General features: G+C 33.8%; 1 protein-coding gene across 2 annotated transcripts in view; it reads left to right on the top strand.

Moving 5' to 3' along the window:
* Positions 1-9,345: 9,345 nt before the first annotated feature.
* LOC147406319 (putative serine/threonine protein kinase IREH1) overlaps positions 9,346-26,250 on the top strand; it is a 39,266-nt gene continuing 22,361 nt past the window's right edge. The window contains exons 1-9 of one of the 2 annotated variants that reach the window (XM_086434269.1): positions 9,346-10,228; positions 12,692-12,750; positions 12,877-13,059; positions 13,188-14,561; positions 17,191-17,363; positions 17,449-17,704; positions 19,234-19,326; positions 19,412-19,552; positions 19,637-19,729. In XM_086434269.1, the coding sequence (XP_086290395.1) occupies positions 9,541-10,228; positions 12,692-12,750; positions 12,877-13,059; positions 13,188-14,561; positions 17,191-17,363; positions 17,449-17,704; positions 19,234-19,326; positions 19,412-19,552; positions 19,637-19,729 (3,060 nt within the window). In that variant the 5' untranslated portion in view covers positions 9,346-9,540. The remainder of the gene's footprint in view (positions 10,229-12,691; positions 12,751-12,876; positions 13,060-13,187; positions 14,562-17,190; positions 17,364-17,448; positions 17,705-19,233; positions 19,327-19,411; positions 19,553-19,636; positions 19,730-26,250) is intronic. The other variant, XM_086434270.1, reaches the window with a different exon arrangement.

Genomic DNA, 26,250 nt, shown 5'->3' on the forward strand with positions numbered 1-26,250 from the left:
ATCTTGTCCGAGTTCATTTTTTATTTGAGTATTATCTAATATTAGAATCATATTGTATCATGAAGTTTGATTATCGGGATTTATGACTTTCATTATTCCTGGATTTATTAAAGATATTGTAAAGTTTGAAAAATTATCAAAATAAACTAGGCCATCATATAAACTAGATTCTACTACTAATAAAAAAATCTATGAAAATTTGATATCTTTTGTCTCGTAAACATAATAATACTGAAGTTTTTAATCCAATTATAGTTAATGGATTAATTCCCACTTGTATTAATCAAATATGTAAGAATTTATATTTTTGTGTATATTTTAAAATTGATTATTGAGAAAATAGTTCAATTGTTTGTTGTCCTAGATCTAAAGGAATTGTTTGTATTATATATCTTGACTGTATAATATGATTTTGAAAGATTTTTATTTTTTTTGTATATTTTTATTATTGGTACTTTAGGGATATTCCAATTGGTTAAACTATTTTCAATATCATTGATAAAATATTATTCCATGTAAAAAACATTTGGATTTTTTGAATCTAAACTTGTTTTTTTTTAAAATAAATTTGACTAAGGAATTCATTTTTAATTAGAAGATTAACAATTTTCGGACTGTCAACAATTTATTTCCATAGTATGGTGTTCATTAGCCAAAGGGATACACAACTATTTATCAGACAAAATGTTAAACTTATAATTTAAAATTAAGTTTATAGTCATTAGAATTTCATGTTATAACAAAATTCAATCCCGAGCTTTTATAAATTTTTAATATAAAGGAGATTTAACTCAACTGTTGGTAAGTTGAAACCTTTATGTCTCAGTACCTTTTTTCAGAACTCTATTACCATTTTTTGTTTATTCAATACTTTCATTTCATTTTTTTTCTATTATGCATCACATATACTTTGGATAATCTCAACTGTTAAATCTTATTTTTTGATGGAAGTGGGTGAAACCCAACAAATTTTCACTCCTCATTGTATGTCCATATCATCTTCTTTCTCTAAATAGATTTAGATTCAAAGAGAAGATAAATATTAATTTTTAAGTTTTAAGAAAAAAAGTCTTTTAAAATCTATTATATTAGATTTGTACTCAATTATAGAAGAGATAATAATATTTCTACTCTCCTTATCTAGTCTCACATCAAAATATATAATGATTTTAAATAAATTAAATCTAAATTAACATTTAATTTCATTATTTGAATTAAATGTTGATTTCGTTGGTCTTTCAAAATTCAAAATTTTCAAAATTCATAATATTTCTATAATTTATAAATCTACTATAAATCTATGATGTTTTTAATACCAAATGTTGTCTATCAAAGTCAAACAAAAGGCTTGACAACTTTGTTCCTAACAAATTTCAGAAACACAGTAATAACCCTAAAACAAATTAAATGGGATATTATTGACTTAAACAGCTATTGGAAAATAGAAAAAGCACAAGAGTCAATTCCTAAAAAAGAAGATCAAATAGAAAGCATAACTGAACATCCTGATGGAACAATTGAAATAAATTTTGAAAATATCTGTCAAAAGAATTATATGATTTCCAGGCCATCTACTAGTTCTTCATCAAGATAGTTTTTTGATCAAACGACAAATAAAACATATAATACAGTTCCAACTCATATATCATACCCAATAAATACAAAACAAAAAGAACCAGAAGCAGAATACAACCCTACTGAATCTGATTTTGGAAGTCTACCTAGACAAATAAATATGATAAAAATAAAAGATAATTTTGTCATAAAAAAAGAATTATTAAAAGAAGAAATAATGAAGAACCTTTTAAGTAAATGATTTTTTAAAAATTTCTCAAAATCAGAATAAAAAATAATTAAAGAAAAATGGTTTGAAGAAATGAATAAAAAATAAGCTCATATTCCATTATTCTTATGGTTAGATGTTCAAAATAATACTAACAATAAACTTTCAGTAAACATGATAAAACAAAAAGTACAAATATGAGAAACTTCAAAAAATGAAAAAATAGAATCAATATTTCCTCCCTTTAGAACAATAAAAACAATAGGATCTGTTGCCACTCTCCTCAAATCAGAAGTTCAGTTTCAAAAGGATCTTCCTTGCACTCAAAAGGATTTGTCCCACCTAATAGAACAAAGTAATTATACAAATACTTACCTTAATCAGGTAGGACAATACTTAGAAAACATGCCTAACAATAACAAAAAAATCAAGATCAACTCTCATAGGATAAACATAAAAATAGTAACAAATGAACCTAAAAAATTCACAAAAAATCCGTTTCATCTACAGGAGGATTTAACCCCAATAGAGACTTCGGCATATTTTATTGATGAAATAACTAAGAGAATTCAAGGGAGTTTAAAAATAAATGTATTAACAGAATCAAAAGAAAATATTTCTGAAACCTTTTCAAAAAATTCCACAGAATCATCTGAATCACAACTATCCACTAACGATGAAAAAATCCTTCAAATAAATAAAATCAAAAGATCAAAAAATCCTAGAACCTCATACTCTAGGCCAAATTACTACAATAAACAAAAAAATTATTATAGAAGACCAACGGCCGTTGATCTTCAATTCGAAGAAAAGATAAACCCAACCAAACATTATAATGGAAATGAAATATATGAATGGAATATAAATGGACAAACAGATTATCAAATTATGAACACTATCTCTCAAATGATAGTCTTCGGTAATACTTGTCAAAGATACAACTTGTCAATAGAACATATGACTTTAGCAGTAAAGAGGATTTACTAGTCAATTATACGGATGGTGGAATAATATGCTAAGTCAAACTGAAAGAGATGAAATTATAAAACATGTCAAATTAAATGAAAATGGAGAACCAGAACTAGACGATAAAGGAAAAGAACAACCTGATGGGTTCTTAACCCTTATATCAACAATTTTTCTTTATTTTAATGGAAGGTTAGACGAAATGGGACAAAAAGATAGAGAAATACTAATGAGTCTAAAATGCCCAACATTAACAGATTTCATATGGTATAAAGATATTTATTTATCTAAATTATACTCTCTAAACTCTGGTTGTGATGATGTATTTTAGAAAGAAAAATTCATATCAGGCTTACCTAAATTGTTTGCTGACAAAGTAAGAAAAAGTCTAAAAAACAACGATACAGACACTATAGATTATCGCCTATATTCATTCGGAATGTTAATACAAAGGGTTAATATGGTTGGACTAAAGTTTTATTCAGAACTAAAACTTAAAAAACAAATAGAAAAACAAAAATCTCGAAGAGAATTAGGAGATTTCTGTTATCAATTTGGGAAAGAAATGTTTAGAGCACCGTCACAAAAAATAAACAGAAGACCTAGAAAATCTACAAAATATAAAAGCAATCTGACAAAAAACACCCAAACAATCTATAAGAGATCTCCAAAAAGAAAAATCAATTTATCAAAAGAAAAAGAACAAGACTCTAAACCTATTATTTGCTGTAAATGTAGAAAACCTGGTCATAAAGCAAACAAGTGTCATTTAAAAACTTTTAAAAAGAAGATAAATGAATTACATTTATCTCCTTCTTCTTCTGATAAAGAAGAAGTTGGTTCTTCTTCGGATAACGAGTGTGGATGCCCATGGCATCTTGATTTAGTTTCATCCAATTCTTCCTCAATAAATATGCTTCAAATAAATGTCCTGTCTGAAAATGAAAAACTCATGTTAAAAATATTAGATGAAATCTCAGATAAAGACCAACGAAATCAATATTTAATTCAAATAATGAAAAATATAAAAAATCAAGAATCAAATAATATGCCAGAGTTTGAGAAAAAATAAAATGTTTCTATCTCATTTCAAGCATACTCTCTAAAAGATATTTACTCAAGGGTAAACAAAATAGGATTAAAAGAATCCACATCAAACCTTACCCTTTCTAATTTACAACATCAAATCAACCAATTGAAAAAAGAAATTAACTTTTTAAGAGAACAGATATCTGAATTACAAATGTCTTCAAATATTCAACCAGAATCAGAAAAATTATCAGACACGAAAATACAAACCAATGAATTTCTCAATACAATTACTTATTATAAATATAAAAAATGGTACACTACCATAACTATAAAAAATAAAAAAAATTTCAAAAAAGTTCATAGCCTTAATAGACTCAGGAGCTAATTTAAATTGTATACAAGAGGGATCAATTCCTATATCCTATTGTAAACGAATAAACACATTGTTAATAACGGCTAATGGAAAACAAATGACTATTAAATATAAAATAACAGACTCTTATGTATGTAAACACAAGATTTTTATCCCAGTACCTTTTCTTATTGTTCCAAACTTACAGCAAGAAGCGATATTAGAAAATTCTTTTTTAAATCAAATACAATCATTTATAATGACCCATGAAGGAATCCTCTGTAAAATAAACGATACTGAATTACTCTTTAATTTTGTAACACCCCCTACTTACGGACAAGTTGACTTACTAATAAACCTTATAAAATCCAAAGAAAAACAACTTATTTTGATTAACCAAGAAAAATAATTTCAAAAAATAAAACAAGATATTACTAGTAATAAATTACAAACAAAAATAAATCAGTTCTATCAAACTTTAATAAAAAATTGTTGTTCTGATGTACCTAATGCATTCTAGTATAGAAAATCTCATCAAGTGTCCCTACCATATATTCCAAATTTTAATGAAAAATATATTCCTACAAAAGCTAGGCCCATCCAAATGAATTCCAGATACTTATAATTATGTAAAAAAGAAATTCAAGATCTCCTTAATAAAAAATTAATAAGAAAATCAAAATCACCCTGGAGTTGTGCAGCCTTTTATGTTGAAAATGCTGCAGAATTAGAAAGAGAAGCTCCTAGGCTTGTAATAAATTACAAGCCCCTTAATAAAGTATTACAATAAATAAGATACCCTGTTCCAAACAAACATGATCTTATTAACCTTCTAATAGAAGCCAATATCTTTTCAAAATTTGACTTAAAATCAGGTTTCTGGCAGATACAAATAAAAAATACTGATAAATTTAAAACAACATTCACTGTCCCTTTTGGACATTACGAATGGAACGTAATGCCATTTGAACTAAAAAACACTCCAAGTGAGTTTCAAAATATGATGAACGATATATTTTCAAAATTCATATTAGTCTACATAGATGATATATTAGTATTCTCTCAAAACATAGACGCTCATTGGAAACATCTCTACCTATTCAGAAAGACAATCTTAAGAAACGGGCTAGTCCTTTCCAAAGAAAAATCAAACTATTTCAACAAAAATTCAATTTCTAGGATTTTCTATAGAAAATAAAACATATACCCCTATAAATAGAGTTATACAATTTGCTGATAAATTTCCTGATGAAATCACAGATAAAAAACAATTACAAAGATTTTTAGGATGTCTCGATTATGTTCTCAACTTTATACAAAATCTGAAAGAAGAACGCAAAATTCTTTTTGATTTTTTAAAAACACAAAAAAAAAAATAATCAAAAAAAAGTATGGACAAAAAATCATACGCAAGCCGCTCAAAAAATTAAACAAATCGTAAGAGTACTGCCTTGTTTACACATTCAGAATCCATAACTACCTAAAATAATTCAAACAGATGCATCTGAAATATGATACGGAGGAATATTGTTACAAAAAACAGAAAATGAAGAACAAATAATAAGATATACAACATGAATTTGGAATCCCTGTTAACAGAATTACTCTACTATCAAGAAAGAAATTTTAGCTATTGTCTTGGTAATTTTAAAATTTCAGAGTGATATATTAAATCGAATTTTTTTACTAAAAATAGACTGCAAATCTGCAAAAAATGTTTTAGAACAAGATGTAAAAAACCTTGTCTCAAAATAGATTTTTGTTAAATGGCAAGCTTTACTTTTAATCTTTGAATTTGATATTGAGTTTATTCCTGGTTTTCAAAACAGTCTTTCTAATTTTTTAACCAGAGAATTTCTTCAAAAGTCACAATGAGCTCTTCCAAATGCCAACAAAAGTCAAAAGGAAAATAAAAGATCCCTATAGAAATATCTCCTTCTCGTTTTTCTACAATATCTCTCAAATCCGAATATCTTTATAAGATAAGCCAGGCTTTGTTCTCCTTATCCCAAAAATAATATGAAACATTATTCATCTCCCAAATTCAAAAGCAACTATTTCCCAGAAATGACCTATTTAACCCCAAACAACCCAATCTTTCATCAAAATTTTATGAAGCCATTCTCTCACAAGCTCAAAGTGCAATCATCTCTCACCATTTTGATCAAGATGGACGAATTGCTTATTCAAAGATCAAAATTCAAAAAATAATACCAGACCAAGATTGGGGAGAATTTTTCTGGACCTGCAAATATGTCAAATCTCCTACCAATCAACAAATTCACTATACTTATTGGAATTATCAAAATGCTTGGGAATATGTCCTCCTCATCCAAAATTTCAAAGATTCCCACTCATGGTTCATCCAATTTTGTCAAAATTTTAATAAACAAATTCCTTATTGATTCTTTAATCAATGGTGGCAAAATTATGGCTCAATTTCAGAAATCCTCCCTTTCGAACAAGTCACTCTCTTTGAAGAATTTGTTAACAATAACAAATTTTAAATTGAAGATTTGCACTATCAAAACATGTTATTCTTCGCTCATGCTAAATATCCGTGGATACTTAGGTGGAATCATTCAAAAGAAATCCTAGATAGCTTTCCCACTTTTTTCAAAAATGTCTATGTCAAATGGTGGGATAAATATGACCAAACCAAAGCAGTAAAATCATCTTCTCAAAAAAACTCACTTCTGAAGATTTCACAATCAAATTTTCCAACTTTACCAAAAGCTCATACTAAATCATCTATGAGAACTTATGCTCATGCAGCTGCTTCAACAACGGTTACTCCAACAACTTCTCCAGCAAAAGTTTCAGCTCAAGATTTTTTAATAGCAATCGAACAGATGCAAAAAATTTCCAATAACTCAAAAGCCTCAAAGATACTATGTCAAGCCGCGGGTCTGTTACTGCAAGATCTTCTTCCTCCAACAGTCCCTTTGAAAATGATGATGAAGATGCAAAACAATTTTTGTTCTAAACCAAAAATCTGTACATAATACTATTATAAAACATATATAATACAGGTGTGCTACATGTATAATACAGGTGTGCTACTATCATCAAAAGCCTTCTCAGAAGCAGTCAACAGGTCAAAAGAAGAATGAATTTAATCATTATGTACTAGCAAAAGTAATGTCGGGATAATGTCGGTCTGTTAGTCATTGACAGTGTCAGTCTATTCAGCCTTTGCCAAGTATATACTCTTCACATGGCACTCACATGCAACAAACTGTTGGTCGAATTAATACTCTTCACGTGACACTCACATGCAACATACTATCGGTCAAATTAACCTTTTCCACGTGTAATCCTCACATGTCCTCTTTTTTTTTTGGAGAATCTATCCAAACGCATTCATACACCTTTTTCTCTTATCCCTATCTGATCTCTTCTATAAATAGAGGACAAATACCATCCTTGGGGGGCATCGGAAAAAATAAGACCTACCTATCCGACTTTCTCCGACCTAATTCTCCGACCTACCTCTCCGACCATTCTCCGACCTTCTCCGACCTACCTCTCCAACCAATTACCCTACTTCTGTTCAAAAGTTTATGCAAAAGCCAACCTTTTTATTAGTAAACGCTGATCCTGTAAACTGGTATCAGAGCCAAGTTATAATTGTAAAGTAAGTAAAATTTGTAAAGACAAAAGCAAGGTAAAATTCCTTTATATTACTTTCTTTAGTAATTTCTCTTATTAGTTTAATTTTCTTTTGTCAGTTTTACTTTGGTTTTTACATAAACTAAATTGAAGATTTTAAAACTTTTATATCTAGGTTCGAGGCTTCCTAGTCAGGTAGTAAATCTCATAAAATTTTGACAGATTTCTTTGAGTAGTAAAACCTTGACCAGTCACTAGATATAAAAAGGGTTAAGACTTGATTTAGTTTAAATAGAAATAATTTTAAAACCCTTCAAAAGAAAATTACAAATAGGAAATACTTCTTCTCAACCTGAAACAATAAGATCAATTTTAATCAAACAAAATGATGAAATATTTTACGAAAATATAGAACAATCTATAAAAAATTGGACAATTCCAAAAGTTCCAACAAAAGAAATTTATAAAGATAAGTCAAAAATTAAAAAATGACTACATAATAAACACTATAGAGCAATCTTTGCCAATATCAACAAAAATAGAAAATATACCTTTACTACCTTATAATTTATTAGAAAAACTTCAAGGCAAAAAATATAACTATATTCATTTTGGCTTAATACAAGTTGCCATCGTTCCTTTAACAAGAACCGGCCTAAATACTTCTATCCTGACTCATGTCAGAGATAGAAGACACCTTAAATTTTTCGATCAATTAATAGGAATGATCCAAGCTCTTTTAAATGATAGACCAGTTTTCTTTAACTGTTTCCCAAATTTTTCTGTCTCACTGACAGATCCAACATTAACAAAATCTTTAACCTTAGGGGTTCAAACAAAATGATTTAATATGCCTAATTCAGAAAATATTTCTATAATTTATAGAATCTACTATAAATCTATGATGTCTTTAATACCAAATGTCGCCTATCAAAGTCAAACAAAAAGCTTTACAACTTTGTTCCTAACAAATTTCAGAAACACAGTAATAACCCCAAAACAAATTCAATGGGATACTATTGACTTAAACAACTTTTGGAAAATAGAAGAAGCACAAGAGTCAATTCCTAAAGAAGAAGACCAAATAGAAAACATAACTGAACATCCTGATGGAATAATTGAAATAAATTTTGAAAATATCTGTCAAAAGAATTATATGATTTTCAGGCCATCTACTAGTTCTTCATCAAGAAATCAACATATAATTCAAATAATTTACATTGCATTTTAAATAAAAACATCAAAAATGTCATTTCCTTATTAAGGCCTTTAGGCACTTTCATTATTCAAACGCTGGATTATGCATCAAGTTATTAAAATGGTATTTAATCTGATAAAAATATAATTTATAAAAAAAATTAGACCTTTAGACATATTCATCAGTCAAATTCATAAAATAATATAAAACGCTGGATTATCTATCGAGTTATTAAAAAGAAATATAATTTTATAAAAATATTTAATTTTAATAATTTATAAAAAAAATTAATTTTTTTGATAATTATCTTAATAAAATATAGAAATGATAAAAGAAATCAGTATTATCTTAATTTATTATTACTGTCGTTTTTTTTTTTCTTTGGTTTACTTCCAACTTTCAAGGTCCAAGTCCCTCTTCTCTCTATTGTCCTCGGTTGATTAGACTTTACAAGTCTATATTATCTTCCAACCGTAGCTTGCCCTTTTCTTCAACTCTGAAATTTGGATCGTTATCAGTCTTTCATGAGAACTACTCTACACCATCCTCTCTACTAAAACTTCAAGCTCAAACTCTGAAAAGCCCTAGCGAACAAAAATGGTATTTAAGGGACGTTTCTTCTCTTCGAAAAAATCGGATTCTTCAAAATCTGACGGATCTAACAGTCCCCAAACCTTAGATTCAGATTCCCCTCTCAGATCCGAGAAGAAAAAGGTCAAATCTGTGAAAGATGAGCTTCAGATCGGTAGTATCGGGAGTCCTCAAACCTCAATCAGAGATTCCTCCAAGCAACAACAACAACTGCAACGACAACAACAACAACAGAAGAAGAAAGAGATGAAAGGGAAAGAAATTACTAATTCACCTTCGAAATTGCGGAAATCAACTGATGTAAAGGAGGTTCCTTCGACGGCTTCTCCGATTCTTGCGTCTTCGCTTGGATTGAATCGGATAAAAACGAGATCAGGACCATTGCCTCAGGAGAGCTTCTTTGGGTTTCGTGGCGAAAAGGGTTCAACACTCGGTGCCAGACCCAGTAATCTGTCGAGGGGTGGGAGTGTTGCGGCCGGTGGATCGTCTTCTTCAGCTTCATTGTTGGGGAAAAATGCTGGAAAGAAGAGTCAGAGTAAGGTACTTATTCAGGACAATGGCTTGTCTGGAAATTGGGTTGATAATGGGAGCAATTGTGACAGTATGTCAACTGAGAGCACGCAATCGAGAGACCAGAGTCCGAGTATTCAGGTTCGGTTTCGGTTACAGAATTGCGACTCCAATGCGGAAATGGGTACCTTTTTGTTACTCATGGCTATATTCTTGAAATGATTGTTCATTTGTATCTGATGTGATTGATGCACTTTTTCGCTAAAACAAACTTGAATGATAAAATGAACCAACATTTTGTTTGACTGAGATCAAGACTGTAGCCTACTCTCACAATCAGATGTTTCATTGTCATGGTGAGAGAGATCTTTGTTGACCCTTGTTGCATATGAATCTCATTGAGTGGCAATTATTGGGGAAAAGAAGGAATTTTAACAAGAGTTTCTTCCGAGTAAGTGAAATTTATTTATCAAAGCTTCCTTGTTGCACCCTTAACAACTGTAACCAACAAGCTGGCTATTGGTGGCAGCATTGGACAATCCAAAGTAGACTAAATTACACCCTTAAAGAAAATTTAATTGTAAAATTTAGAGTAGAGGGTGCTGTGTCACCAGACCACCACTCTCCAACCCATAGTTTGTCCACTCTCTTATTAATGCAGTAATGAAGCTCGTTTGGGTCTGTACATTTCTCTGTCCCACTTGGCTCATGGATCGTAGACTATGCTGTTTTATTCTACTCCATTTGTCCTCTCCATTATGTGTAAGAAGTAAAAAACCGCTACTGCCTTCTGTCTTACCCCTGGTTGTTAAAAGGCTTGTGTGCCCAAGTGTTTGGACATGGCCTGTCTGTAACCTGGGAGCTTAGCCGCTTAAATGGTGATAATACCAAATAAGGCTTTATGAAGGCATGTTCTTTTTAAAAAGCTTACGAAGGCATATTCTTTTTAAAAAGCTTATGTGTGCCCAAATGAGAACTTCTGTTCGCATTCTCCAACCAAAATACGTTTCTTTCAAAAATTGTATTCCACTTCTTTCAGTTCAACAAAAATCCAGATTTCCACCAATACTTCTCTAAAATCACAATTCAAATCTAGTTTCAATCCATTTTAAACGTTCGTTGATTTGACTGAATGGCTAAAACGATTTAGAAATATATAATTAGAAATGATCGATTCATGAAAATATAGTAGCTCCAGACTCCAGTAGACGATAAACCAAGAGAAAGTCGAATTGAGATAGTTGGGTCATGTGCAAAGGAGGCTGTTTACAGCTCTAGTTTGAAGGAACACACAAGTTGTAGGTTCTAAAAAAGTGAGAGGAAGACCTAAAAAGAACTTGGTTTGAGGTAGTTAGCGCAAAGTTGAATGCACCTGCAATAACAAAAGACATGTCTTCAAACATAAATGAATGGAGGAACATGATTTTTGATCCTAGCCCAAAATTCCGGAGTACTTTAACAATGATGAGAGAATTTCCTCCTCTTAAGAAGATGGAACTCATGTGTATCTTCTGAATCATGCCAGAGGAAATCTCTAATTAATCTATCGATGCTTTTTACTGCTCCCGTTGGAATGCAAAGCAAGGCATACAAGATTTCATAATGATTGATAAAGTATTTTTTTTATAAGAACCATTCTCCCCCCTTTTGAAAGGTTCCTTGTCTTCCATGAAGCTAACCTGCTATTATTCTTTTCCAAAATTGGATCCCACCTAGTCTTAAATCTATATTTTGCCCCCAATAGAAGCCCAATGTCTAATGTAGGAAGCCTATCCACTTTAAATCCAACAATCTGGACAAATGAGTCCATGCCATTCCCAACCTCGAAACTCATTTGTTTTTCCAAATTTATCATCATGTCAGAAATTGCTTCAAAGCAGCACAAAAGGCTTCTTTGAAATCTAACTGGTATGAGAAGAATCTATGAAGGTTAGCGTATCTTCTGCAATTGAAGGTGAGAAATACTTGTGCCTGCCACACTCAGTGCAAACCCTCAAATTCGTTTTGATCTGCCGCGCTTTCACATCTTTTGGATTTTTTGCTATTTCTTATTTCACAATGGTACCTGCCTTATTTACTCTTTCCACCCTAGTCCTAAATTCATTTCCTCCCTTAAAACAGACATTTGTGAAACCATAGAGCTTCTGTTATATGCTGTCCCTAAATTTGAACTAACGTATTGTGAACTACATGTTCAAAAGCTCCATTTGACTCCTTGAATAACCCTTTCTGGGCAGTCTTCATGGGGTCATTCTGGATGCTATTGATAAATTTTATACTTTTCAGGGTAAATTATAGTTAGACACGTATGAACTAATTGTCATTGATAATTTTTATTTTTTATGTAACCTCCATTCTTTGATTCTCAACCCATATGAGATTACCTATTTAGATTACTTAATTACCGTTTAGATCTACTGTGCTTTCTTGTCTTTTGGATTTTTTGCCATTGCTTTTTTCCATTTTCTTATTTGACAATAATTCCTGCCTTATTTATGCTTTCCTCCCTTGTCCTAAATTTCCCTCCTTAAAACAGACATTTGTGATACCATGGAGCTTCTATTATTTGCTGTCCCTAAATTTGAACTAACAAATTGTAAACTATATGTTCAAAAACTCCATTTGATTCATTGAATAACTCTTTCAGGGCAGTCTTCATGGGGTCATTCTGGATGCTTAAGAAGTACAGATGCTAGTACACCCGAGGTAGTAGTCAAGGCTTCCCTGTTGGTTACTTTCCATGCATATAGTATACAGAATACGTTTTTGTGTGCTTTTATTTCATTTAGTTTAGTAGCATGTTGGTGAAGTTTGATTATTTGTTACTTGTAGACTCCATTTGATTGTGAAACCCCCAAGGAGTCTGAGTCTCCTCGTTTTCAAGCCATACTTCGGGTTACAAGTGCTCCCAGGAAGAGATTTCCTATTGATGTTAAAAGTTTTTCGCACGAGTTGAACTCCAAAGGTGTTCGGCCATTTCCATTTTGGAAGCCCCGAGGATTAAATAACTTGGAGGTAAAGTATGATGCGTTTTTTCTTCTCACCTTCCAAGATTTTGTTCTGCTTTATTTTTTGCCGCATCAATGCACATAGTGCCTTTAGCATTCACTTTGGTTGCTAACAAACTATTTTGTTGCATACAGGAGGTTTTGGTTGCCATCCGCTCAAAGTTTGACAAAGCAAAGGAAGAAGTGGACTCTGATCTGGCTATTTTTGCTGCAGATGTGGTTGGAATTCTGGAAAAAAATGCAGAAACACATCCCGAATGGCAGGAAACAATTGAAGATTTGTTGGTTATGGCACGGCGCTGTGCTGTTATGACACCCGGCGAGTTTTGGCTTCAGTGTGAAGGCATAGTTCAGGATTTAGACGATCGACGTCAAGAACTTCCGATGGGTAAGCTGAAGCAGCTTCATACCCATATGCTTTTCATTCTGACAAGATGCACTCGGTTGTTGCAGTTCCACAAGGAAAGTGGGTTGCCCGAAGATGAGAATGTTCTAGGTCTTCGGCAATCTAGGGTTATGCATTCTGCTGAACAACGAGTTCCATCAAGCACAGTAAGAGATGGAAAAGGTTTTAGTGCTGCCAAGGGTTCAAAGGCAGCCTCTGCAAGGAAATTTTACAGTCAAGAGCAGCATAGCTTACATTGGAAGGCAGGACATGTGATACAGCCTGCAAATTTCCTCTCATCATCTCCTGTTGAAACTGCAAAGAACTTTGATTCACCTGCCAGCAGGGATCGGATAGCTTCATGGAAGAAACTCCCATCTCCAGTATCTAAAACCCAGAAAGAATCTATCCCAGCAAATGATGGACAATATGACAGCAAAGTGGATTCATTTCAGGTCCTAAACAACAGTATTGAAAGTTCTGTCCCAGATACGATTTCTATTAGGCCTCCTGAACTTCCTCTTGCCAAAGATCCTTCCAAGCATCACCACAAAGTTTCTTGGGGTTATTGGGGTGATCAGCAGAATCTTTCTGATGAAAATTCAATAATTTGTCGAATTTGTGAGGAGGAGGTACCAACTTCTCATGTGGAAGATCATTCAAGAATCTGTGCAATTGCCGATAGTTGTGATCAGAATGGAGTAAGTGTTAACGAGCGTCTTATAAGGATTGCTGAAACACTTGAAAAGATGATGGAGTCCTTTTCAACCAAGGAGTTGCAGAATGCAGTAGGAAGCCCTGACGTTACAAAAGTTTCAAACTCGAGTGTTACTGAAGAATCTGATGGTCCATCTCCAAAGTTCAGTGATTGGTCACGTAGGGGCTCCGAGGACATGCTTGATTGTCTTCCTGAATCTGATAGTTATGTTTTTATGGATGATCTAAAGGGTCTTCCATCCATGTCATGTAGGACTCGTTTTGGTTTGAAATCTGATCAAGGAATGACGACGTCATCTGCTGATAGCATGACTCCTCGATCTCCATTATTGACACCAAGGACTAGCCAGATAGATATATTATTGGCTGGAAAGGGCGCATATTCTGAACATGAAGACCTTCCACAGGTATTTCCTATTTCTCTAAATTTAGCACTTAATGCAGATTTTTTAGAATGTCCACCAGTACATGAAGTGAACTTTTCTAATAGGCAAAAATTCAAATATCTAATGTATAACAAAATTGTAATTTTGATCCTTGTAATTGTGGTCATCTGAATACAAATGCTGTTTTATTTTTGGGTAGTGCACATCCATCTGATTTCTGTTTACTACTAGGGAGTTCTGAACGGAGTAGTTGTTCGGGGTTTCTGTTGTTCTTTCTCTTTTTTAACTTTGTTTCTCTTGTTGTTTTGGGTTGATCCCCTCGACCCCCCTTGTTTTCCTTTCCTTCTCAATAATGTTTTTTTTTTTCTTATAAGTTTCAGTAATTTATTGGAAGAAAGTTCGATCTCCTAGGAGAGTAGGTGGGATAGGTATCCACAGTGGCTTTGGAGATTTGGTCTGATTAGACCAGTCCAAGCAAAATACGAATTGAGGAGTTTAGGAGTTTTGGTTGGGTGAGTGGTGAAAGTGGATCTTCCTACGGATGGATGTCATGTGTGGAAGATTATCCTTAACATCCTGCCTGAATTGAAAGGTAAAGTGCAAGATAAGCAAAGATAATAGGGTTCATTTTTGGGAAGATTGCTGGTGGGAAGGCAATAATCAATTTTTGCTTGTTATAGAAAACCAGTGGAATCAGTCAATTGTATTATCATTCACTGTTACCTTGTCAAAATTACCTAGTCACATTCTTTCAGTCTTTCTTGCATTATTTGGCCCTTCTTTGATTTGCTTTATCTTGTATCTAAAATTAGCAGTTCTCAACATTCTCTTTTAGTGGAAAAATCTTCTAGAATTTTTATCCCTTTTGCAGTTTCTTGGGGTCTCGGGAAAGAGATGAACATCAGGATTTTGAGGGGAAAGAACAATCTACTCACAATGTTGTTATTGACATGAAGGCTCTCCTTATCTTTTGGTTGAAAATGTTGAAAGAGTTAATGGGTATTTTCTTTGAAGAGTTTGTTTTTAAATGGATCAAGTGCCTCGGTGAAAGCTGGTTTCCTTTCTACTTGATTTGCTCTGCTTGTTTGGTCCCTCTAGACGGGTTTCTTTGACCTCCTTTTCTATCGCCCTGTTTTCTTTCTTGATATAATTTTATAAATATCAACAAATTTTTATAATCTGAATTTGAACAAGTTGTGAGTAATAATATCAATGAAGGGTTATTTGGTGATTGCTGATTGGATTATCTGGGACTGGTTGACTACAATCTGGCAGTATTGTCTAGGACAAAGCAAGGGCAAGTGGAAGAGGAAACCAAGCTATGGACATGGGTGGGAATGGGAATGTTGTAGAAGAACGACACCCTTTGAGTTAAACATTATCAGAATTATAAAATATAGAAAATTAAATATTTAGGCCCTTCCCTAATTAAGTTATTTCACATTATTTACATCAGCAGTCAACCTGGGGTAGCTATACTTCTTTATCTAGTACCATCCAAAGGGTCTAAGAGGATGAAAGGTCCCATAGATGATAGTAGGAAGATATGAACACGCATACCTTAGCTGAACTTTTGTCTTAAGTTAGTGTTGAAGGGTGAAATAGGATTCATGTTCTAGACCTCAATATCTGGGATAAGGCATGGACAATGGCGATGATTTAGGCCATATGACACAAACCTAAATAACAGTACCTCACTCACTCACACATACTAGCGTTCATGCTCTGGATTCTAAAGTATTTTTAAATTTGAGGCTTTCATGCTCCTACTCCAAGGTGTGTTTTTTTATAATAAAATTGAATTTAAAATAAACATGTGAGTTAGTATTCTTTGTTAGAGAGTTTGTTAATATAGATCTTCTGAACACTGGCAATTTCCTTCTCTATCTTGATATCTCTTTATAATATAATACAATTGATTCTGCTACTTCACAAATAGAAATAAAAGGTAATGTGTGTGGACTGCTGCAGTAATCAAACCTCAACATTTCTGATCTGCGCTGGTTGAGCTATAGACGTTAGCTATCTTTTTTCTGAATCGTGACAGCTCTCTCAAGACACTATTTGGTCAAGAAATTGCAGCATCTAAGTGTTTAACAGACCCTACTCCCTATTTGAAAGCATTTTTGAACCTTTGCAAACCTCTTTCTTCCACACCTAAGGTTAAAGGGAAATTTACCCTGTACCCATCACTAAGAGGTCTGGCACGTTTTGCTTTCAGAGATGTGCTTCTCTCCTTAAAGAACCCTGTTCTTTTTTTTTTTTTCCACTTTATTTTCTTGGGTAAATGGTCAATCACCGTGGAAAATAATTTTCTCGGTAAATGGTAAATCACCGTGGAAAATAATTTTCTCTGACATCTAGACATGATTTAATTTGAGTGTTGGATGTTAGCATTCAGCCTTGAGTTCCATTGGAGGGTAAATGATCGAGATGTCTATAGTCGTTGGCATTAAATTCCGTTGACATCATTGTTCAATGCTTCTTTCCATTATATACAACGGAAAATTATTGAACTTCTGATTGATTGTGCAGTCTTTGTTGATAGGGACATTCTTTACTTCTTTGCAATAATGACAGCATTCTTGGTGTAGAAAATCTTTTTTTATGGTCTCTGAGCTATTTATAAATATCTTTTGGGCTAATGCAGATGAATGAACTTGCTGATATTGCTCGATGTGTAGCAAATACACCCATGGATGATGATCAGTCAGTGTCTTATTTGGTGTCCTGTCTTGAAGACTTGCGAGTTGTAATTGACCGCAGGAAGCTAGATGCTCTTACAGTGGAGACATTTGGAACACGCATAGAGAAATTGATTAGGTGTGTTCTTTTCTGAATCTCACATTTTCCTAAAAGTGTCTTAAAACTTCTTTTGCTTCAAAACTTGATGGTTGTGATTCAACAGGGAAAAATACTTACAGCTTTGCGAGCTAGTTGATGTTGAGAAAGTTGATTTAACCAGTACAATAATTGATGAAGATGCCCCATTAGAAGATGATGTGGTTCGTAGTTTGAGAACGAGCCCTAATCACACCACCGCTGGGTCTAAGGACCGTATTTCTATTAACGACTTTAAGATTATAAAGCCAATCAGTCGTGGGGCTTTTGGCCGGGTTTTCTTGGCAAAGAAGAGAACAACGGGTGATCTTTTTGCGATAAAGGTATTGACAATTTTTTATGTTAGATACATTGCACACTGCTGATTTTTTATCATTCATTTTAACATTTTCATTTTTTTCCCTATATTATTTTGTTATATTTTTTCTTGAACACACAAGAGCTGACAGAAGGCTTTAGACAGAATTAAATTTTGGGACAAGTTTCATTCAGCTGATCCCAAAATTTTGGGATAAGGCTTTGTTGATGATGATTTTACTTTATTTTTCTCTTGGGTGATTTTAGTCTTGGGAATCCTGCAAGTTCTTCAGAATTATAATTTTATCCCTCATAAAAAAATTGTTAGTGGTACTGGGGTAATGTTTTTTATTTTGTTTTATTTTATTTTATATGTTTTCATGCTACAAATATCTGTACTTTCTGATTGAGTATATGTAAGTATTGCTTTAATGCTGTATAAAATTTCTTTATCATCATATAAACTTGAAGTTGGTTAAAGTCTATGAGTGTTGATACCTCAACCTGGGTTCAAAAGTTGCCTTCACGTGTTAATTACTGACCAATAATCTCGCTTTCCTAGCAAAAAAAAAAAAAAAAAAAAAAAAAAAAAACTTAGAAATCATTTCATTGACATAAATAGAATATCTAAGATCCTTTTCAAGAGAAACAATTTCTAAACCCAACAATTTTAAAAATTGAATTGGTGCATTGTCAGTGCAGAAATATTGCATTACTTCTTTGATCGTCTAAGCCCTACTGTTTTCCTTACACTGATAATAGTGATCTGATAGAAAGACTCTTAATAGTTTGCATATAAAATGTAACACCCTCACCTTTGACCAAGTATCAAAAATAATACCTTGTCAAGGGTGGGGGCGTTATTGATGGTATCAGAGCCGAGGACGGCTCTCCCGTTAGGTGGGGAGTGTTGTCACTCCCTTGCCAGTGCGCTACTGGCTGGACTTGTGCTCGATTAGGCATGTGTGGCTGAGCTTGTGGTTGTGGGGTGGAATAACAGGGATGGGGGTGAAGTTAGTCCCACATCGACCAGGGAACGTCCGAGATTCTGGGCTATAGGTAATTCAATTTCCTTACCTTGTAACAACTCGTTTTAAAGTTGTGAGAGGAAACCCAAAGCGGACAATATTGTTACCTGGTTAAGAGTGGGGGCGTTACATAAAATGATTAGGATGTGTTACTTATAAACATTTAATTATAGTATCTGGTTTGAAATGCATGCTTTATTTTGAATAAAAGATAAATGATCATTTAAGGTTTTTTTTTCCCGATTTATTTGGGCTGATTTTTGATCGAAATAATATTTGGAAGTAAACTCATGTGAGGTGTGCTAGTAACCCACATCCATTTTTCTAATGTGTGCATGTGTGTTTGCTGGGAGTATGGATACTCTTCCTTTTTTTAAAATGACGGGAGTGTTAGATATTCTCCATGTTTCACAGTGTACTAGTTCATCTCAAACCCTGATATTTTTGTGTTTCCGTTCCCGATAATTATAAAACCTAGTTTTCTCCACTACTTTGTCATTTCTTTCAATTTACATCCATGTGCGCAGATTCTTAGAAAAGCAGATATGATCCGCAAGAATGCTGTGGAGAGTATTTTAGCTGAGCGTGATATCTTGATTTCAGTTCGCAATCCTTTTGTGGTGAGAAGCTCTAGCAAGTAAAGCATTGCTTTTTCAACTTAAGAAATAATTGATTCCATTTTAATTTGAATATGAATTTTATCAGGTGCGCTTCTTCTATTCATTTACATGTCGTGAGAACCTATATCTTGTGATGGAGTACTTGAATGGGGGAGATCTGTACTCGTTGTTAAGAAACTTAGGTTGCTTGGATGAAGATGTTGCTCGTATATATATCGCGGAAATTGTAATATGAATTTTCTATGTCAGTTGTTATGTACCATTTATGAACAAAAATAAAATAAAATTCTGAATGCAACTTGATGTGCAGGTGCTTGCTTTGGAATATTTACATTCCTTGCGTATCGTTCATCGTGATTTGAAGCCTGATAATTTGTTGATTGCGCATGATGGTCATTTAAAGGTTAGTATGTTTTTTACTCCTCTTTGTGATGGAATGGAATAGAACTATGTTGGATGTGCTACTTATTAACCTTTCTTATCGATCTTGTTTTCTATATAAAAATTGTATTTGAGATGCATTAAATGGATTGCTATTATTCAATTACCACTTGTATCCTTTAAATGAGGTTGTTTTTATTATTTATCCTACTAGTTTTTGTTTACCATTTGGTTATTACCCATACGTTTCTACGTCTCGTATTCCATGAAGAAACTTATCCTCTTTTTCTTTGGTTTCATTGAAACCCCAAGATTCCCCATTCAAAAAGAAAAAAAAAAAAAAACCAGGAGTATTAGGTATTTGTTCTCAACATGTTTGGCCTTATCTTGATGTTCATGACATAATAAACCTTTGGTAAAATGTGTCTGCATTGAATTATGATATATGAGGTACCTTGTTATGCTAGAATCTCTCTCTCTCTCTCTCTCTCTCTCTCTCTCTCTATCTATATATATATTTAGGGTCCGGTTCAGCAACAAACATTTTGGCAAAACATTTTTCAAAACATGGGTTAGAGGTTTTGGAATGGGCTGATTTTTGGTGAGGATGATCTCTACGGTGAGGAGATCATCCTCACCAAAAATCAGCCCATTCCAAAACTTCTAGCCCCAGTTTACAAGTTGAAAAATCGTGGACCGTCCATTTTTTGTAAACCATTTTTGATGGGGTTAGAAGTTTTGGAATAGGCTGATTTTTGGTGATGATGATCTCCTCACCGTGGAGATCATCCTCACCAAAAATCAGCCCATTCCAAAACCTCTAACCCATGTTTTGAAAAATGTTTTGCCAAAATGTTTGTCAAAATGTTTGTTGCTGAACATTTCCCATATATATATATATATATATATAGATAGATAGGGTCAGGATCAAGGGACATATGAAAAAACAATGTAATATTAATAAATTTTCAAAATATGGGTTAGAAGTTTCGGATTGAGCTGATTTATTGTGAGGATGATCTCTATGATGGGAAGATCATCCGAAAAAAAAAATCAGTCCAATCTGAAACTTCTAACCCCATTAAAAGTGATTTAGAATGTGGACCGTCGATTTTTTGCCAATTTTTGTCAATAATTTGTAAATCACTTTTGATGGATTTAGAAGTTTCAGATTGAACTGATTTTTTGTGAGGATGATCTTCTCATCATAGTGACCATCCTCGCAAAAAATCAGTCAATCCAAAACCTCTAACCCATATTTTGAAAAACCATTGTTTTTACATGTGTCCCTTGAATCGCCCCCATATATATATATATATATATATATATATATTTGGATGGATTTTAAAATTCTATTTCTTACTTTCTGAGGAATAAAACCATCAAAGCTGTTTATAGTATGGCTTAAATGGGTCAGATTCGGCTTGGATCTGATTATACCCATATTCAGATCTGAATTTCTTTATCTGGATCCAAATCCGACTCGGATCCTATTATATAAACCATATCCGAATCATTTTGATTTCACTTAATCTGATCCGGATCGGAGCCAAGCCGACTGAATTGCTTGATTTGGGTCGGATCGGGTTAGATTATTTCGGATGGTTCAACATTTTTCTTCTATACTTTTTTGTTAATTGCTATACTATTGTATTTTATGGTAGAAAATGATATTTTGTAAATATAATTTTCAAAGCAATATATAAATTTGGATCTAAGCGGATATATGGATGGATCCGTACGTGACTTGGATCATGGGATATCAAACCATATTCAACCCATTTTTTGATTTAGATCTATTCCAAGGACCCAAACCCATTAAATTCGGATATCGGATCACTCGGATTTTGTATAAAATCCGACCCATTTTATGCCCTAGTTTACTGTTCCTTTACAACTACATCCATCTTGTTGAAAAAAGGCTGGGATATTTCCCTATGATGAACTTACCTATATAATGAACTAATTTGATGATTTTTTAATTCTGTTTTTTTTAACCCTTTTTTTCCCCCTTACGTAGTTAAACTTTAGGTCGATTTTTGCATTTAACTTGTGAGAACTTTTGTTAATTATATGGTTTTTCAGAAGCATAGATGTTCCTACGTTCTCTATTGGCCAACAAACCAGTGGTCCATCTAAGAATCCCCGCCTGGTTTTAACACGAGTTTTGTGTGGTTGCTTTATTAATATTGGCAAATGGACCCTATTGGCAAATGGATCCTATAGTGTGCCACCACCTTGCATAGCGCATATGACATGGCACCATGGCGATGCTATGTTGGTGGGCATCGACTAAAGAATAAATGATTTGGTTTAACTGCCTACATCTGGAAAATTTGAACTTGTTCAATTACCTTAGGCTAAGTTTTGGACATTGAAACTGAGGAAAGAACTCCACGACCTCTAGGATACTTTAGTAAACTTGCAAGACAAGCATAAATTCACCTCAGAACACAGCTGATTTTTGTATGATCATTCACTTAGTATGTCTTATGCTTACCGCCTTGCATTCAATCAAGTCAAATGGTTTTTTAGGTTTAGTTAAGGGTGAAAGGTGCACTTAAGGTGAAAAGGTCCCTTGATGCCTGAGGTGTAAGGCGCAAGGCGAGGTGCACACCTGAGTGAAGCAAGGCACAATAAAATTATAGTGTAATTATAATATTATTAAAAAGAATAAAATAGTGAAAAAAGAAGAATTGAAGAAAGTAATTGTCGAGTCTTTTTTTTTGAGAGCTTGGTAGATATTTATATTAATAAAAGAGTTAATGGACATAAATGCCCTTACACATAAGAAACAAAATAATAAAAGTTATTACTAAAATAATTATGATTGAAATATACCGAAATAACTAGATTATTTCTAATACTCCCCGTCAAGTTGGGGCGAATATATCAACTAAACCTAGCTTGACAAGATGAGAATTAGTGAAAGGACCAACAGATTTTGTAAGCATGTTGACAAGTTGATTTGAAGAAGGTACAAAGATTGTCTGAAGATCACCAGATTGAACTTTCTCTTTGAAAAAGTGAACATCAACTTTATGCTTAGTTCTTTCGTGAAGAGTTGAGTCAGAAACAAGTATGATAGCAGACTTATTGTCACAAAACAAAGCGGAGGAATCATAAATAGGAAATCCCAACTCTGTTAGCAAATATCGAAGCCAAATAAACTCACATGTGCTAAGGGCTATAACATAATACTCAGCTTCAGTAGAATAATGAGAAATCACATTTTGTTCCTTTATTTTCCACGAGATTAGGTTATCATCAAGGAAAGTATAGAAATCAAAATCTCTTATTTGTAAGAGAACCAACATAATCAATATCTGTGAAATAAGACAAATGTGGTTGAGTCATGGAAGAGTAGAAAAGCCAAAGATCAGGATGTGGCTTCAAGTAACGAAGAATACGATAATCGACATCAAGATAAGTACATGGAATTTACACGAATTAATTGACCACACTAACCGCAAAGGACAAATTCGGTCTAGTGTTAGTTAGATAAGTTAGACAACCTACGAGTCTGTGAAAAGAAGAGGGATCCGATCAAATTTTATTAGATTCGGCATGAAGATGATGATTTTGATCAATAGGGGAACAGGCAGGATGACAACCAAGCATCCCAGTGTCTTGAAGAAGATCCAATGTGAATTTGCATTGAGACAGCGACATATCACGGTGAGATAGGACCATTACTATCCTTAAGAAGTACTTGAGTGGATCCAAGTTCTTAACCTAAAAAACACGACCTAATAGCATCTTAACTTTGTCAATCCACTATGTATCATCTCCGATCACGATAATATCATCCACATAAATCAAGACAATGGTGCAACGACCATCCACTCCTCGACGAAGAAAGCAAGTATGATTTGAGTGGCATCTAGAAAATTCCATAGATAAAATAATCTTAGAAAATCGTAGAAATCAGGCTTGCGGGGATTGTTTCAGGCTATACAGAAATTTGAGGTGTCATACCTTTTCAGAATACTCCCCTGAAGACGAAACCTAGGAGAAGGGTCTATATAAATAACCTCAGTCAAATTATCATTCAGAAATGCATTATTCACATCAAGTTGGTGAAGGGGCCAGGAATGACATGCAACTAAAGAGATAAGAAGTCGAACAGTGTAAAGTTTGACGACATGAGCAAACGTGATACTAAAATATTTTCCTGGAGTCTATGTAAACCCCTTAGCAACTAGGTGTGCCTTATATTGATCAACAATGCTATCTGCAAGATATTTTACGGGGAAGATCCATTTACAGCCAACGGTTCGCTCCTCAGATAGAAGGGTAACGAGTTCCCAGGTATTATTTTTCTGCAAAGCATCCATCTTAACAGTCATAACTTTAGTCTACTGAGGGTCTTGCAAAGCCTCTGATATAGACCAAGGAACTCAAATAGAATCAGTGGCTGCAAGGGCCTGATAAGAGGAAGAAAGACCCTGATAGGAAACAAACTGGGTAGTTACACACCCTTGCTTACATTTGCAAATTGTAATAGGCAAGTGAAAGTCAGAAATAGACGGGATAAGAGTAGGTATATGTGTAGATGTGGGAGATGATATACTTGAGTCCAAGGAAGATGTTAGCAAAGGTGGAGAAGGGCAAGGGCGACGAGTGTAGACCTTAAGTATTGGCGAAGATGGATAAGGCAACATTATAGGAGACGGGTCTTGTAATGTAAATGTGGCCCGAAAGTAGGAAACATTTTCAAAGAAAGTAACATCAAGATAGTGTATGGCATGATGAGAAACTGAGTCATAACACCGAAATCCCTTTGACATAGAGGAGTAATCTAAGAAAACACATCGAATGGCTTTGTCATTCAATTTTGTGCGATTGGGACTACTGTCCTGAACAAAGCACGTGCACCTAAAGACTCGAGGTGTAATGGGGAAGAAATTGCTATCAGGTTGAAGGACATGAAGAGGTACCTATCCCTCTAAGGTGCAACTCAAAACGCGATTAAGAAGAAAAGTCGCAGTGAGGACTACCATATTCCAATATGCCTTAGGAACATGCATTCCTCGAAAAAGACAATGGACAATGTTCATGAGGTGGCGATTTTTGCGTTCCACCACCCCATTTTTCTTAGGAGTATAAGGAGAAGTCAATTAGTGAAGTTTACCATGCTCATAAAGATGAGAACGAATCCCATCAGAGATATATTCCCCTTATTATCAGACCTAAGAGATTTAAAAGTGATGTTGTACTGAGTCTGAATCATTTTAAGAAAATTAACAAAAATAAGGAACATCTCAGAATAAGAATGCATCAAAAAAATCCAAGTACATCAAGAATAGTCCTTTATAAATGTAACATAATATCTATGACCATTAAAAACAGTAACAGGGGAAGCCCCCCACACTTCAGAATGAATTAAATCAAATATTGCATTAAACCAATGCATACGAGGAATATAAAAAGTACGTGTGTTTAGAAAGTTCACACGTAGAGTTCTGAAATTTGTGTCCACTACAAGTAGTTTTTAAAGTAGGGAATAAAGACATAAGTGCTGAAAATTGACATGTCCTAAACGAGCATGCCATAAAATTAGAGTTTGAAATGAAAACATGTGGCTCCTAGAGGATAGAAGCACAGAAGCTGAAACAGTAGTAGGTTGAGATCCAAACAAGTTCAACTCATCCCTCTTATACCTCTTGCCAAAATCCTCCTCGAAGTCAGGTCTTGAAAAATACAGTGAGTAGGAAAAAAAGTAACTGGACAATTTAGAGATTTAGTAATACTACTCACAGACAAGATTAAGAGATAGGTGAGGGACATAAAGCACAAAATCTAAGAAAATCCTAGAGGATAAAGGAATGATACCCTTGCTGTGGATAGGTGTCAGAGATCCATCAGCAAGACGAATCTTCCTATGAGTGGTAGGAAAAGTAGAAGTAAAATGGCTAGACTCACCGGTAATGTGATCAAAGGCATTAGAATCAATAACTCATGTTAGAGGAGCAGAGCCAGATTAAGTGACATGAAAAAAAGATGATGTACCTGGAGGCATAGTAATTGAGGCCACAGTTGAAGATGAGTGAGTATGAGCATGAATCTGATCCTGGACAATGATGGAAATTTGAGTATGTAGTTAAGTGACATGAAAAACAGATGATGTACCTGGAGGCATAGTAATTGAGGCCACAGTTGAAGATGAGTGAGTATGAGCATGAATCTGATCCTGGACAATGATGGCAATTTGAGTATGTAGTTATTGCAAATCAATAGTGCCAAGTGAAGAATGAGGATCATTGAGAGGAGTGGATGACGACTCCATTGTAACGGCACGGGGAGTAGATTGTCCCAAAGACAGAGTGACTGGAGATCACAATAGATGGGGATAGAGCGGAAAGCAATGGGCTTTCTCATGGCCTGTCTTCCCACAATGATTGCAAAGAAGGCCACTCCCTTTACCACGTACGCGGCTGTTATGACCATAACGAGAGTTGGAGAAACTTGAGTTGGTTGCTAGAGCCATCTGATTTGTAGTTGGAGTAGAAATAATACCATGGACTTGAGTCTGAGAAGGAA

Source organism: Akebia trifoliata, chromosome 3, assembly GCF_017979445.1.
Source record: "Akebia trifoliata isolate Shusen 1 chromosome 3, ASM1797944v1, whole genome shotgun sequence".
NCBI classification, from domain to species: Eukaryota; Viridiplantae; Streptophyta; class Magnoliopsida; order Ranunculales; family Lardizabalaceae; genus Akebia; species Akebia trifoliata.